General features: G+C 40.0%; 1 protein-coding gene across 2 annotated transcripts in view; it reads right to left on the minus strand.

The window, feature by feature from the left end:
- Positions 1-2,539: 2,539 nt before the first annotated feature.
- Positions 2,540-16,417, minus strand: part of LOC309501982 (uncharacterized protein) — a 39,518-nt gene continuing 25,640 nt past the window's right edge. Inside the window, exons 3-4 of one of the 2 annotated variants that reach the window (XM_082174288.1) lie at positions 6,962-7,968; positions 2,540-3,692 (exon numbers count right to left, since the gene is read on the minus strand). In XM_082174288.1, the coding sequence (XP_082030414.1) occupies positions 6,971-7,968 (998 nt within the window). In that variant the 3' untranslated portion in view covers positions 2,540-3,692; positions 6,962-6,970. Of the gene's footprint in view, positions 3,693-3,900; positions 7,969-16,417 lie in introns of those variants that run through there. The other variant, XM_082174287.1, reaches the window with a different exon arrangement.

Genomic DNA, 16,417 nt, shown 5'->3' on the forward strand with positions numbered 1-16,417 from the left:
TCCATTTGAAATATTGTTTAAACTTAATAAAATCATTAAAATAACATTTCAAATCATATTTTGTCTGTTTATAAATCCCACAGACTCACATTGGCTGCAATACTAATGTTTTTGTAAAACACAGACCTGATAGTCTAATCTGTGTGTATTGTGCATATATTATTGATATTATTACTATTGCAAATCATGTTATTGTCATGGTTATAGTCATGGTATTGATACGCTGCACACACAGCACAATCACACACTCACTAATGCATTCAAATAAATGTAATCTTACTGTGCTACTTTATTTGTACATGATTAGAATGAACAGAAATCTAAGACTATTTTTCTTCTTTTGTTAAAGCCATTTCAGACTCCAAGTAAGCATTATATTACTAATCATCTATTTTAAAGGTGCCATACAATTGAAAACTGTATTTATCTTGGCATAGATGAATGATAAGAGTTCTGGACATGGAACTGACATACCGTGAGCCTCAAACACCATTGTTTCCTCCTTCATGTGTAAATCTCCTGTTTGCAAAAGACCGCTGAAAAATGAGTGAATCCCACCATAACACCGACTGTGACGTTGGAGTCAGGATCATTAATATTTATACCCCCCAAATTTGGATTTTCCAGTCAATGTTCTAGGCCAGGCAGTGTTAATGTGGACCTGCACAGCCGAATCATCAGAAGATCTGCAGGTATTGTGAAGAAGCAAGCAAGGACAATAGTGAAAATGGCAGATCATGGATATAAATGTTATGTCTGAGGCTGTGCTGCGGATTTGAGAACTTTTCATTCCCTTCCCACAAAAGAGAACTGTCAACAGGCATGGTTGATGTTTACAACAGGATACCTCACCATTTTAATTCAAAGCTGTTAGTTTGCTCTTAACGGAGGCCAATCAGAACGAAACTAGGTGGGCATGTTCGACTCGTGGCCCTAGAGGTCTGTAAGAATTTTGAAAAATCAGCCACTAGTTGACACTAACAGGTTTTACGGCTATGTAATCACGTGATGCATATCATTTGATAGATCTCCTCATACAGAACAACTTTGCCTCAAGAACTACTGCTGTCAATCAATTTGTTCATTAAATACTTGCGATTATGTTAAAAACCTACTTTTGCGAACTAGTCCTAGGTTTTTCGCCCGATCGGAAATATACCAGTGCAGTACAATTCTCTGGAAGCTCTAGATTATTAATTATATAAAAATCTTTAACTTTACCCATTGGGTAGCCATAACAGGATCATTTAGAAAATGTGTATGGCAAAAAACACTCAAAAGCCTGTAAATCCTAAACAAAAACTCAGACAACTCACTAAACTGCCTTATGTGCTTAAAGACCCTAAATGCTTGAACCCCGCTAAATGCTGCTTGCAGCTTTAATTAGACATGATTATTGTGCTCGTTTACACTATTTACAACCTCTACGTTAGGCTTATTTATGATAATTATGTGAGATATTGAAAGCTGTTCTCATGATAATCGCAGGAATCAACATCAAACGGCATTGTCTGATATCCCTCAGGACTACGTGATAAATACACCTCACAACACCTGAGTTCAGCTGGCAAACTAATTTGTGAGGCATAGCTATCTGATTTATCAAAACGATTCCATTTACACCTGGTCACATAAATGTATTTTTGCGAAACGGATTTAAATTCGATCTTCAATTCTCGCGCTATATGCAGATTTAATGGAGTGCACGTCACCCAAAGCAACAGATATGAGCTGCATTTTATAGATCATCAGCTAAAATTTCTAAATCAAAGACCGCAATAAGAGAGAGCAGTAACAGCCCTGGTAAGATCATTTCGTTTCTTTACTTTTAATGATGAAGATTGTGTTTTAAGCGTCTGCGACTTACTTTCACTTTGATTTGCGATAGTTTGCACGTTGGCTTGATGCAGTTGCTCATCTGCGGTGATGCGTGTTCCAGCGCGTCGTCATATCTGGATATAACATATAGCCTGTACAACGCTCTCACACGTTTTTTTTTTTTTTTTTAGCATTTTTGGGAGGAGTACAATTTACATATGTGGTTTCAAAAACCATATGCATTTACACTTGTCCAGTTTCGTCTGGAATGCGTCTCAGATCTCCTCCTGAAATGGTTTGAGGGATCGGATTCAAATCCGTCTCAAATGCGTTTCGGAGGGCATTTAAACCTGGACTTTTCACGATCGGATAGCTATCCGATCTGAGAAAATGCATGAAGTGGCCAGGCGTAAACAACCCCCATGACAAAAACATACGCACGACAGCCGAAAACAAATGCTGGTTGGCCTCTCACGTCCAAATTTGAGGAAGTGGTGGGGGAAGTGACGTATGCCGTAAAGCAGTCGAATTTTGTAGTTCTTTTTGTGCTCTGGTTACTACCCGAACCCCGAAGTTACATAGTGCCAGTAAAAGCGATACAGACCCTGTCAGGCTATGGCAGACGTGTCATTCAACCTATTGTAAGTCGATGTACCATCACAAGGATCTTGGAAATATATTATGAAGGTTGAAAAGTTATATAGTGTTGCTTTAAATCAAATGTAATTTGTGATGCATGTTGTGAAAGGAAACAAATGAAAAGAGACATTGTAAAAAAAAGTTTAATTAGTAAATGTTGTTTAGAACAGCTTTGGATTTGAGCGAGACCGAGACAACAGAACTGAGAGTGTGTTAATTAATTCCCGTCCTGTCTTTAATAAACTGCAGACTGCAGACGTGCTCCCCCAAAGAGCCTGGTGTTGGTGGTTTATTTGTGGTGCTAGGTGAAATCCGCTGCATAAGTACATTTTAGAGCACTTTTTTTCACAAGGGTAGGATTATAGAGATCTACAGTTAATAACGGAGAAATTTGAATGCTTCTCACTAGATCTCGCAGAGAAGTTATTACTTTCTGTGGCGAATTCAAATGATTTCTTTACTGGATCTCTTAGCACTGTGTAGTAACAGTGTCACTTGATCAAGATCTGCTCGCGCTGCACTGATATTGGTCAAAACTGATAAAGCACAAATGAGTAGCGCAGTTTCGTTCCGCTTTCATTACGTTTGCCATTTGATGTAATGTGGACCGAACCGAAAGCCTCGTAGCGAATGGTTTAATACGAATACGTGTATCGTTACACCCCTAATGTGTGTGTGTGTGTATATATATATAGAGAGAGAGCGAGAGAGAGAGCTGACTCACCTATGGTCCTCGACAGTTTTCAGCATCCCTCCACCACCCCGTCTCCTCACTCGCCTGGTTACTATCCTAACCAGAGATAAGGGGGAAGTATTCTGGGCCAAAATACAGAGCTCGGAGCCTGATTATTTGTAAGTGTGAACTACACATTTTAATTGCCACATATGACAGCAGATATTTATAAAACCACCTTCTATCTTGTTCTGTTGGACCAGGAAAATCCCAAGACAAACACAGTTCCAGGACTTTACATCAGAAATACACTATATGAGCTGCATATTTTAATGCATTCACAGTTTCATCTTCTCTAGGCTGTACTCATTTAACAGGGGAGGCCCAGTCTACATTGTTTTGTTGTAGAAGTTGATCAGTTGCCTCTCCTGTTCTACAGCACATGATCTCAAGTCCATACACATTAAAAGAGGTTTCCGTGTCTCATGCAGTCAGAGAATTTCCTTTCTGTACAAGGAAATTGTTGGGTTTCCATTTGTTGGATCCAGGTGGGTCTTCCAATCTGGTGAATAAAATTACATTTATTCCTAAATAATGTAAAATCAAAAGAGCTCCACATTAACAAATTAAAACAGAATGTCAACAAACAGGCACATCACCCTCTTTTGTAAGAGAAGGAGAAACAATTTAACTGCCATGAATCATGAATGAAAAAAGTTGTGTTAATTTCTTCATCCATTGGTCTACAATTTAGGAAAGGGGGGGGGGGGGGGGGGGGGGGAGACAATAAAAAATGCTGTTTTTAGTGTCTACTTTTATAAATCATTTTCTGTTTCTCACAAAACAAATATACTTTTATACAATTGATTTGTTAAGGCTATGCATGGAGAAATAATAGACTTGTGTTAATCATGACCTATGCTTCAATCAAAAGCTGAAAATGTAACTTAATTTACTTACATATTGGGATCGCATCAGAGAGCCCCAATCATCTTCGAGTGTTAATAGAACAACCCAATTCACATTGATTTGCAGCTCGCGCTCCACCCCACAGCGTGGGTATGAATAGGAAGCACATGCAGGCACCAGTTGTTTTTTTGCTGAGGAGCTAAGCAGAAACACCACATCAGCGGTGGTCCAGCAACGGTGGCGACGGGATGTACGTCTCTGTTCCTCCTTCAGGGAACGAGAGTACATACATAACCGATATGTTCCCTTTCAGTCGGTCACGTTCTACATACGTCGACATGCCAACATATTGGGATCCCAAATATAACGCCACCTATTGCTGACACCTTTCAGCACCCAGTGTAAGCCTCATGAGGGGCTGAAGATGGGACATCCGCAGAGGAAGTCTTTGCTGCTGTTCCGCATGAACCATAGAGTCAGACTATTGGATAACACTGGGATAGCGTGCCCTTTTCAGGGGAGAGGAACGCTGCAGAAGCCACATCCTGCCCGTAAGGAGGTATCGTGGGAGTTACACATAAGGACTGGCCGGTCATGGCTGTACAACATATGGAATGTCACTGAGGTGGCTCCGGCCTATGTAGGGGGAAGGCAATAACGTTCAGAGATGGCAGAGACACAGGCTCGCTGCAGGGAGCCGTACCGTGGGAGAATACACATATGGGATCACCATAGGGATCACAACATATGGGACCCAGCTTAGATGAGGAACGCACCTGGAGTAGAAATGGTGCATGCATCCAGTCCATAGGAGGGTAATGGCATAACCTTTTTTTTTTACCTAGTGGAGTGGGCTCGCAACCTGAGGGGGCATGGTGCGTCTTGGGTTTGGCATCCACTATCCAGTGGGCCAACCTCTGCTTGGAGACAGCCTTTCCCTTCTGCTGGCCTCCGTAACAGATGAAGAGCTGGTCTGGGGTCCTGAGGCTTTTTGTTCTAAGTATAGGCGCATAGCACGAACGGGACAGAGAAAAGGCAGGTCTTGGTCTGCCTCCTCCATGGGCAGCACTTGCAAGTTTTACTACCTGGTCCCGAAAGGGAGTGGTAGAAACCTTGGGCACATATCTGGGCCCTATCAGGAGTGAGGAGCCCACAGGGATTGGTTACCGGGCAGGGAAGCCCTCACTATAATCCTCAGATCATCCTTGCTAGTTGTCAAAGTAGCTCTCTTCTGGTTTTGGCCAGAAGAGACACTAGATCGAGGCATAGGTAAGGGGACTCCACCTCGTTGAAGGTATGAGAGTCTCGATTTTAACGGAGAGATGGTCATGTTCCCGCAGTGAGAACATGAGTCATCCACAAAAGCTGCTTCAGCGTGCTGCATGCCCAGACATGTGATGCAGCGATTGTGACCGTCAGCTGGTGCCAGGTAACGACCGCATCCAGAAACGCACAGGTGGTATGACATCTTGAAAAAGAAACAGTCACACCCGCGTTCACTCTTTCAGGAATTAGCTCTCTGTGCTGAAGCACACAGGGGAAATGGCCACAGCGACACTGGCAGTTATTAAAGATGCCCTTGAACCAACCGATGCTGTGAAAACAGCAGTTGAGAGCTGTGAGCTCACAACCACCGCAGCATATGCCGTAATACCCACACTGCTGTAGAGGCGTCTTCCTCAAGAACACTCGACACACTGGTTGACTGTATTTATACCACTCTTAGAGACAACATACAGAATGATCTGTTCGACTCCGAGGTGAAAGACAACTGGTGCTTGCATCTGCTTCCTATTTATACCCGCGCTTCGGGGTGGAGCGCGAGATGCAAATCTTGCCTGCCAATATGCATTGGCTCATTCTGTTTACACCCGAAGATGATTGGGGCTCTCTGACGCGATCCCAATACATCAGCACGTAGACGTATGTTGAACATGACCAACTAAAAGGGAAAGCAGCGTTTCCATCCCATGTGTTCAAGAGAACAAAATGGTCACTTCCTGGGATACTGGCACAAAATATTAGTACAAAAAATTTAAGTTTCTTCAATCAGCTCTTTTTCCCTCTATCATAAATGAGTTGCATCTCAGAGTGTAAGATGAAACCCAATAAACGCTGTCATATTCTCTTATGAACGCAACCATGTGAGACGCTTCTGGAGGGAATTAAACCAAATCATTCTGGTGACAGACTTGTGACAGACAGACTGGTGACTCAGACGTCTCAGAGGTCCACCAAACCAACATTTGTGATGCTGCAATGCCATTGGTCTGCTGGTTAGTGCAGTTATCCAATCACAGTCTCTGCTGAACCAAAGTCACCAGGGGCCAGCTGTTCAAAAGTAATCTGACCAGATCGGATTGGATAAAATCTTAAAAATGGGTTGTTTTTTTCTAAAAGAGAATGCAAAACCATCCAACCATATTTCCCAATGTGGAGATTCAGATTTGGTAATCTGAAAAAGTGTGTATCTGGATCATGGTGATCCAATCCAATTTTGCTTTGAAAAACCGGCCCAAAAATAAGATGGATGACCTGATCCTGGAAAGCAGAACATGGGATTTCCAAATCCAGATCATTCTGATCCAGATGAAACTTTTTGAACAACTGGCCCGAGTTTATTGTTGCACATCGAGGGATTTATTCGGTAAATGTCTTTCCATTGCAGTTTTAGTCACATATCTTCTTATCAGATAAAACAATTGTTCGCCTAAATTGAGCGCATGTTATTTATGTGCATTTTAAAATGAAAATGTATACACATTTCCATCCAGCGTTTTTTTATGCAATATCCCAAAATTTGCATATAATTATGTGGATGGAAACAAATGCCACTACACACAGTTAACATGTTTAATGTATCTGTCCACAAATATGTAGAAGCAAATAACACTTCAGTTCATAGAATTTCCCACTACTGACTTCTGCTCACTACGACAACTTTTGGCGACATTTCCTTCGATGAGACAGCAGAGAGCTGGATGTGACGAAACTCCTTCCACACGGCGGGCAGCGGTGCGGCTTCTCTCCGGTATGAACTCGCTCGTGTATTTTCAGGTTCCCTGACTGACTGAAGCTCTTGGCACAATGTGAGCACTTGTAGGGTTTCTCTCCCGTATGGACCTTTCGATGCTCTTTCAGATATTTGGCTCTAGAGAAGCTATTCCCGCACACCGAGCACATGTGAGCTTTCTCGCCGGTGTGTATTTTCTGGTGCTCTTTCAGGTAGCCCAGCTGTGAGAACATCTTTCCACAGAAAGAGCACAAGAAAACCTTCTGGTGAATTTTCTGGTGTATCTTCAGGTGCTTGGCTGAAATGAAACTCTTCCCGCACTGGCCGCAGCCGAACGGTCTCTCTCCCGAGTGCGAGTGCTGGTGGTTTTTGAGGATGGTGGCCTGCGTGAAGCTCTTCCCACACTCGTGGCACGTGAACGGCCTCTCTCCGGAGTGAACGCGCATGTGGTTCTTGAAGTGTCCTTTGCGTATGAAGCTCTTGGCACACAGCAGGCAGGTGAAAGGCTTCTCTCCGGTGTGGATTCGGATGTGATTCTCCAGGCTCTCTTTGCGTGTGAAGCTCTTCCCGCAGTGAGGGCAGCTGAATGGCTTCTCCCCGCTGTGTGTTTGCAGGTGCCTCTTCAGATCTGCGTTTTTGAAGAAGCTCCTGCCGCACTGTGGGCATCTGAAATCACGCTCTCCGCTGTGGATTTTGATGTGGCTTTTAAGGTTCACTTTGAGTGTGAAACTGTTCCCACACTGAGGGCAGATGAATGGTGGTTTATTGGCACCTGTTCTTTTCTGGGAGAAATCACTTTCGGTCTGTGAGCGACTCAATGATTTTTCTCCGGTTATGATCTTCTGAGGTCTCTGATACTGATGATCCTCCTCCACTTCATTCAGTTCTTCACACTCCACCTTCACTTCCGTCAGGTCTAAAATCAGTTCAGACAAATAAAAAACACAAGTGACTCACAGTTTCATGGCAGAAAGCAAGAGGTTAAACATCAGGGCTCCAGATGAACACATGAACTGATCCAGTGAAAATTACAATAGTCATATTATTATTGAACTGCACCAATACAATCAGTTCAGTCACTAATAATATTTACTAGGGATGCTCCGCCGATCGATTATCGGCAGATCGGTATATGCCTATAATAAAATTCTATGACTCGATCGATTGTCGCTAAATTTTGCCGATCTCACAAACTGATCAGAATTTTTAATGACGTAAAACTATAAAAAGTCGCTGCTAACGCACATGTAAACTGTATACAGATAAGGCTTTTGCTCCATGTTATGATTTGTAGCTTCACAAAGCATTAGAAGTAACTCCATAGTAAATCACACATCTTTATTTAGAGCAGGTTGTCTCTGTTCAAACGAGCCACACACAACATGATGATGAGATCTTGAAAAAATCCTCATAGATTGACATTGACATGCTGATTAGCTAAAGCTATAGGACTTCCGGGATCACGTCACGGTGATGTTGTTTTCCAACATCATTTAAAAGTTCAACCAATGTAAACTTGATCATGGGCACTGTTTTACAGCTGGAGTGCCAGTTTTTCTCAGCAGTGCTGTAACATAAGAGCCTCCAAACATGATCAAAGTTTAAAAAGGTCTTCAATCAAATGAGTCCATGCACTTAACGATACCTTTTTTCTTTTTTTTCTTTTTTTGTGTTATAGGTAGGGCTGTGAATCTTTGGATAGACAGAGAATCGATTCGATTCATGGTTCATAGGTTTAGAGCTGCAACAACAAATCGATTAAATCGATTAAAATCGATTATTAAAAGAATAGATTACGAATTTCATCATCGATTCATAAATAAAACCAACAATTAAATTCTTACCACTGAATTAGCACACTGTGATATGAATCAGATAGACAGAAGATGAAAACACTTTCTTGTCTGTCCCAAGTACCACTACAAGGGGAATATTTTTTCCACAATTTGTAGCACTGAATTTTTCATTCTTTACCTAAATGACTCAAGAGAAACTTCACTATATGCTCGGAAATGATGAGCTGCAAAATACCTTACACACCATACCAGGTGGTCAATCCATTATATTTGTTTTTATTGTTTTTATTTTATTATTATTATTATTTTATAGTTTGTGAGAGTGCGTGCGTCTGTGAGTGAGAGTTTGTGAGTGTGTGTATCTGTGAGTGAGAGTTTGTGAGAGTGCGTGCGTCTGTGAGTAGTGTAGAGAACAAGTTCTGACGTTCAAACAAATCCTGTTAAGTTTTCTGATTTGTATTTTTCTTATTTTTTTATAAATTATTTATTGTTCTGACAGCTCAGGTCCCTTTAAACAAAAAATACATCTTTTTGTGCACTTTATTTAAAAAAAGCCTTCAATACAAATTTGGCAGATGTAAAGCATGTGTTTGTTTTTTGTGTTTTTTATTTTTATTACTTTAACAGCTCAGGGATGTTCAAGGAGCAACCTGTTTGTGCACTTTGCACTGTGAATTTGCACTGTCAGTTCTGTTTTTGAATAAAGGGTTGGAAATTAATGTTTTTTTTTATCCGATTCATCGATTAATCGAAAAAATTATCGACAGATTATTCGATTATTAAAATAATCGTTAGTTGCAGCCCTACATAGGGTTTTCGGTTCGATTCAAGAATGATTTTTGCAAATTCAGAAAGATTCAATTCAAGACCATTCACATTAAAATTTGATGCAATTCGATTAATTCGATTCTGCATTTTTATATATGCATTCATAGGATTATTGAAATGCTTTCCCCAATTTATTCATATTTGGCTAACGACAAAAGTTTGTCTGTCGTCTCTGTCTCCGGGAACTGCTCGTCACAAAAATGAACCGAAAGCCACTTGCCTCAGCTCAGTCACGATATGAAATCGGCTATGTCTAAAGCCTGATTATTAGGGGTGTAACAGTTCACAAAATTCACGGTTTGGTTCGATACGATACACTTGTGTCCCGGTTTGGTTCGGTACGGTTCGGTACGTTTTTGATACAGCAAAAAGAAAGAAATGCCAGAGAAATTTCCTTGATTTAATTTTTTTTAAATTTTTTTTAATTAAAACTAACATCATAAAGTATGATATTTTTTTACTTTGAGCAATTCTAGAGCTATAATTGACTCTTCTTAGGAGCATATAAAACAAAACAGCTCCTTGGAAAAAATGAAATGTAATATTGTAGTAGTTATAAACAAAGGTTTATTTTAGTTCAGATTAACATTTGACATTTGAGCTAATTAACTTAGCTGCAATTTCGTTGGCAATACACATGTAAAAAGATTCTGTGTTTCTTATTTTGCATCGCAAAGGGAATAAACTCTAAACTCGATGCAACCCTGTTTTAAATAAATAAACTGTCCCGACACTTTATTTAAACCTTGAAATGTGCAATGGGTTTCAAACTTAATTAATTTTCGTTAATCAATTTTTTTTTTTTTTTTTTTTGTGAAAGCAATAGCCTACTGTAGGCTATTGAAAGTATTTTTCTGATTTGTTCGATCAGTTTAGAAAAATGTCTTCCGTTGCTATGGCCGGGTATCACTGTCAGTCATCTCAATTTCGTGATTGAAAAACAATAATTCAGCAGATTAAAGACGAGCTTCGTCATCTTCATTTTCTGGTGCGATCGGCTGACAGTCTTCCTTCATAAGTTGTGTTGTCTGTGCAGAGGCTCAAATGGAATGTAGCAAATTTATGTTGTAATGTAGGCTACAATTGATAATTAAACAAAACGCTTGACTTTAATAAACAGTTACATATTTAAGCATCAAGAACGGTAAAACATAAACACTGTCGGCTACACTGAGATTCGATCTCGGATCGCTTGAAGCTCCGCGAGGCTCATGTTGTTGCGTCGACCACAGAGATATGGTTTGAATGCTGTTAAGATAACGTCTTATGGTCGTGCAAAGCCTCATTGATGTGGCCTAATATTTTTCTATTGCAATGTTTTATGTTGAAAATGTTTTCATTATTCAATTTATTCAATTTAATTTCAGTAATTTCAGTATTGTGATTATGAATTCGTTCAATGTTTCATTTGAATTGATCTGCTACCAGCTTTCAATCGCTCTCAATGAGCCGCGGCGGCAGATTACGCAATAGAGAGAATAAACTGACACTTTGCAAAGTCTGTGATTGTAGCGCCTCTTAGCGGTAAGAGGCTGCAAATACACACCCGCAATTTAAGTATTATTCTCAACTAACCGTTATTTGACTAGAAGAGGTTTGGTCGACCAAAGTTAAAAAAAAAAAACTCCACAGGAAGTGGCGAAATCACACAGTCCGTGAGAGACAGATCGTTAACGGCAGGAAATCTCAACATTTGCCTATCATTCATCGACCTCAAATATGGCTTATCTTTTGAAACATTTAAGTTGCAGCAACTTTATAAGTCCGCTCGCTCTAATGTTAACCTAGATTAATGTGCGCTATTATTAGGTGCATATCCGTGTTTGTGTGAAGAGCCACTTACTCCTTGGCATTCAGGCGCCAGTGCATCCCTGCATTTAACTTAAAATACTCTGTCATTCTTGGTCATTCAGATAAGAGTAATGCAAACTGTAAAGTGTCTACTTTTAGTTTTGTGCATTCACAATAACAACAAAACGTTGTGCTTTTGTAAAATAATGAAAACAATCAGGATGCTCTTTCTGCCGTCTCGGACTCCGTGAACTTGAGCACGTCACAAAAGTTAACCTAAACTCAGCGCATACTTGCCTCACAGACATAACAAATATATCCATAAAAAGCTTGAAATGTCTACTTTTGAATAAACAAATTTAAATGGAAAATAAATATTCTCAGATTATGTAATCTGTATGAAATGTACATATAGGCACGTCCACTTCTGAGGAGATGACCAGTCAGCATTGTGACTTAATCTCTGCAGCCCAAAACACAGAAAACAATGTGATTTGTGTAACCCCAGTTCTCTGTTAGCGTTAAGTGAGGTGTCTCACTATATCCCCCCCTTCCGCGTATTCCTCAGAAGCCCCATTACACTGAAAAATGTGAATATGGCTTGTCATTATGTTGTATATGTTATATATTCTTATATAACATATGTATCTATATGTAAAGAACTTTTTATACTTGACCTGACTCAATAAATTCACTTTTCTGCCTTGTCATTGGTCTAATGTAATTGAATTTAGTTGTCTTGAAGTAAAACTAAGTTTTTTGGGTGTAAATTAAACTAATTGCTTTAAATCAAATTACAATGTCCACGTTCAAACCATGTGACTACTGACGTCATCTTGTTTTGCTGTATGAATACCGCGTTGCGGATACGAAATTTCCACAGTATTGGTGAGTAATCCTACAAATACATTTTCATTAAAGGACAAGTTCGGTATTTTACACTTAAAGCCCTGTTTTCAGATCGTTTCTGATGAAATACAATGGTTAAGACTGAAATTTGGACACATGCTGCTGGCCCGAGAATTTTCGGTTTCTGTGGTAGCACAGATCAGGATGGCTTCTTTTTTCCTGTCAGAGAGATTAGCCAGATTAAGCCATCATCCTCTCTCTTGGATAACAATTGTGGCCATGCCCTTGAACCACACATCTCTGAAGATGCAGAGAAAGATCCTTAACAATAGATCTTTTCCCGATGTGTCTGACCTAGCATGGTAGACGCTTCGTCCTGCTGCTCCGCTTGGTAGCCCAGACAGAGAGAGCAACTGCTTCATGCATCATGCTCGACTGGAATCAGTCAGCTTTTGATGGCAACATCGGCTTTGCAGCCGCCGTGCACTTTGAGTGCAAGTGCACAGCAACTAATGGCTCCATGGGGAGCATTCGGAGAAGGCCTTCCTTCTCCATCCCTCTACATCGAGAGTGGATCCTCCCTGCACGGGCATCTTGCTGGTAAATAGCTTGTCCTTCCAGGTAGCCGCGACCTCCTCCAGGAGCTCTGGAAATACAAGGAGAAGCTGTCGTGCTGCCAGTTGTGCTCTCTACAGCCTCTTACCGTTATAGCGAGACTTAGCAGTCTCTGCTACCGTTTGCACTCATCTTGCAGATCTACACTGAGAAGCGGGATGGTTGCCTCTTTTTTTTGTTTGTTTGTTTATTTATTTAGCATGTAGGCCTATGTTTGCATTAAAAGTACTATTTCGGCTAGGGCTGGTCCGAATACCATTTTTTGAGTTTCGAAGCTTCGGTAGTGAACATTGAATATTCGAAGCTTCGGAGAGAGAGTGCTGAACATATTCTTCTCTCTAATAAAGGCAGTATTCTCTATGTGTCTGTCTGTCCGTTTGAATTTATATTATTTCGAGAACAGTTCATCCAATCGACTTCACAAGTGCAGTGTCGCATTTGGTGCAATATAGATGGACACGCAAGACACGACACATTCAGAATTAATAAACTTTTAATAAACTACAGAACAGCGCGAGCGGGAAGCGGCGCACCTCACGCGGACAGGGCTTATATGCTCCGAGAACGGACACTGCACTAGTGATATAAAACACATCTTCCCCATGAACAACACAAAGTAAATACACTCGCACGTAACACACACACACACAGGTAGTTTAACTTAAGCAATACTTTTAATAAGGTAGTATAATATTTTTCTGACTAACAAATTTTAAATAAAGAAAAACTAAATTTTAATAAAGAAAAAAACTAAATTTAAATAAAGAAAAACGAAATTTAAATAAAGAAAAACGAAATTAAGTTAAATTGATAATAACGGGTAAAAAGGCTAATACATTTTGTTTCTATTATTCTATTTTCCACAATGTCAAAGCAACCCAGCTTAACCCTCTGGGGACCAAGCTGTTTTTGGGGCCCTTGAGATGTTCTGACATGCTCTGACATTTGTGCTTTTTTCAGTTATTTATAAACATGTTAATGGCAAAGGTGTAAATTCACTCTATATAGCACAAACAGGCCTACCATAATATGCGAGCAACATGTATGTAGATGTTTGTATTTTTAAGAGAATAATGTTTATGCGTGGTTATTTAAAAAAATAAAAATGAAAGTTGCTGAAATAAGACCACAAAACTCATACAAAATATGTGCCCACAAGACTTTTGACTAATGGATGTTGTCCCTTTCAGTTCTAGCTTCAAAATTATGTGAAAATAGTCTTGCTTTATCGTTCACCAAAAAAAATACATTGATTTAAATGGTGTAAAACAGGTTTTGCTTGGAAAGCCAATATGCGAGGGGGAGGAGTAGTTTACACCTTAGATTACCCAGTCCCACCCACTCTGCATAATGACTCTGCATAATTAGCCATTCATTCAGGTGTGACACTGACTGAGCCACAATGCAAGGACAAAATAGCCTATATATTTAGAAGAAGACTTATATTGACCATTTAAGATTTTGCTTACATCTATCTTGTAAATATGTTTTGCTATTTTATTAAAAAGGTTACAATTACAACAATAATTACAATTTCAGCAATATTTCTGCAAAAAAAGTACTCTTTCTTTGTAAAAAAAAAAAAAAAAGATTATAGGCCTACATTTTATCATATGTATTCATTAGTTTGAATATAGCCAACATTGGAACATCTTAGTCTATGACTTTATTTTTGACAAAATAGTATTTTATATATATGAGCAGAAAAGCTTATTTGATGTGACAGTATATTCTACAGTAAAAACTGTACCCAAATCTAGTCAACAAAATATTGTCTTTCATACTTCGCCTGACTGTAACGTTGTTTTTATGAAATATTAGGGCATAGCCTATAAATGTTAATTTGCAGTTTAATACGTTGCTTATACAAATACATTTTATTTCAACATATTTCAGTCGATTTTTACTCATCTCAGTAGGCTCTAGCAAAGCAGTTTATTCACACACAGACGCGCGATTCATATTTAGGCTAAACAGTCTTTACAAATATGTACCCTTCATTCATCTCACAGAAACGCGATTCATATTTAGGCTAAACAGTCTTTACAAATATGTACCCTTCATTCATCTCACAGAAACGCGATTCATATTATAGAAACGCGATTCATCTTTTTGTTTACATAGGCCTACACTAACGTTATTCCATAACGTTATTCCATAACGTTATTCCACATTAACACTTGAGAAAGGATAACTTAGCCTACCTCACTCCTCAGCGGGATCTGCTCCTCATATCAGCACGGAAAATTTTCTCCATAAGGTAGGCTATATTATGCCTCTTTGTTTACAGCTGATGTGGGGGCGTTTCACAGACTGAAATGGTTCTCAGAATTTGCGTTTGAATAGCACGCGCTCTCCGGGGCGTGGTCAAATTACTGTGAATCATCTCGTAATGAGCTCTCTTTTTATACAGATTACAGAAGCTGATAATATTTGTTTTTTATATAAATTACTTCATTTAAAAGCTGCGATCTCAAGCTTCATGCCCGTGGGTCTGTTTCCCTGTTTGACTGAATTTTCGCGGAGTTATAGATAATTTTCGAACGCGTTTCAAATGGGAGTTTACTGGCAGAGAGAAGGCAGAAATAGCATCATGTTAGTTTTTCTTTATTTGTCAAAAAGCAAAACACTTTATTTGTATTGTGAGTATACAGAAAAAAAATAGAAACTGAACAGGATCGATTGATGTATTACACGAAAATGAAAGATCAAAATTAACAGAGCATTTTGTGTTTATTTTTCATTGCTAAAAAAAAAAACGAGCAAAACGCGCGGGCGCGTTTTTGGTCCCCAGAGGGTTAACCCAAAACACAAGCTAAGGCATGCACTTCTGTCCACACACACTCCGCTGTTCTACACTTCTGTCCACACACACTCCGCTGTTCTACACTTCTGTCCACACACACTCCGCTGTTCTACACTTCTGTCCACACACACTCCGCTGTTCTGCACTTCTGTCCACACACACTCCGCTGTTCTACACTTCTGTCCACACACACTCCGCTGTTCTACACTTCTGTCCACACACACTCCGCTGTTCTACACATCTGTCCACACACACTCCGCTGTTCTACACTTCGGTCCACACACACTCCGCTGTTCTACACTTCGGTCCACACACACTCCGCTGTTCTACACTTCTGTCCACACACACTCCGCTGTTCTACACTTCTGTCCACACACACTCCGCTGTTCTACACTTCGGTCCACACACACTCCGCTGTTCTACACTTCGGTCCACACACACTCCGCTGTTCTACACTTCTGTCCACACACACTCCGCTGTTCTACACTTCTGTCCACACACACTCCGCTGTTCTACACTTCTGTCCACACACACTCCGCTGTTCTACACTTCTGTCCACACACACTCCGCTGTTCTACACTTCTGTCCACACACACTCCGCTGTTCTACACTTCTGTCCACACACACTCCGCTGTTCTACACTTCTGTCCACACACACTCCGCTGTTCTGCACTTCTGTC

The sequence above is a fragment of the Leuciscus leuciscus genome (assembly GCF_965113295.1).
Source record: "Leuciscus leuciscus genome assembly, chromosome: 6".
Taxonomy (NCBI): domain Eukaryota; kingdom Metazoa; phylum Chordata; class Actinopteri; order Cypriniformes; family Leuciscidae; genus Leuciscus; species Leuciscus leuciscus.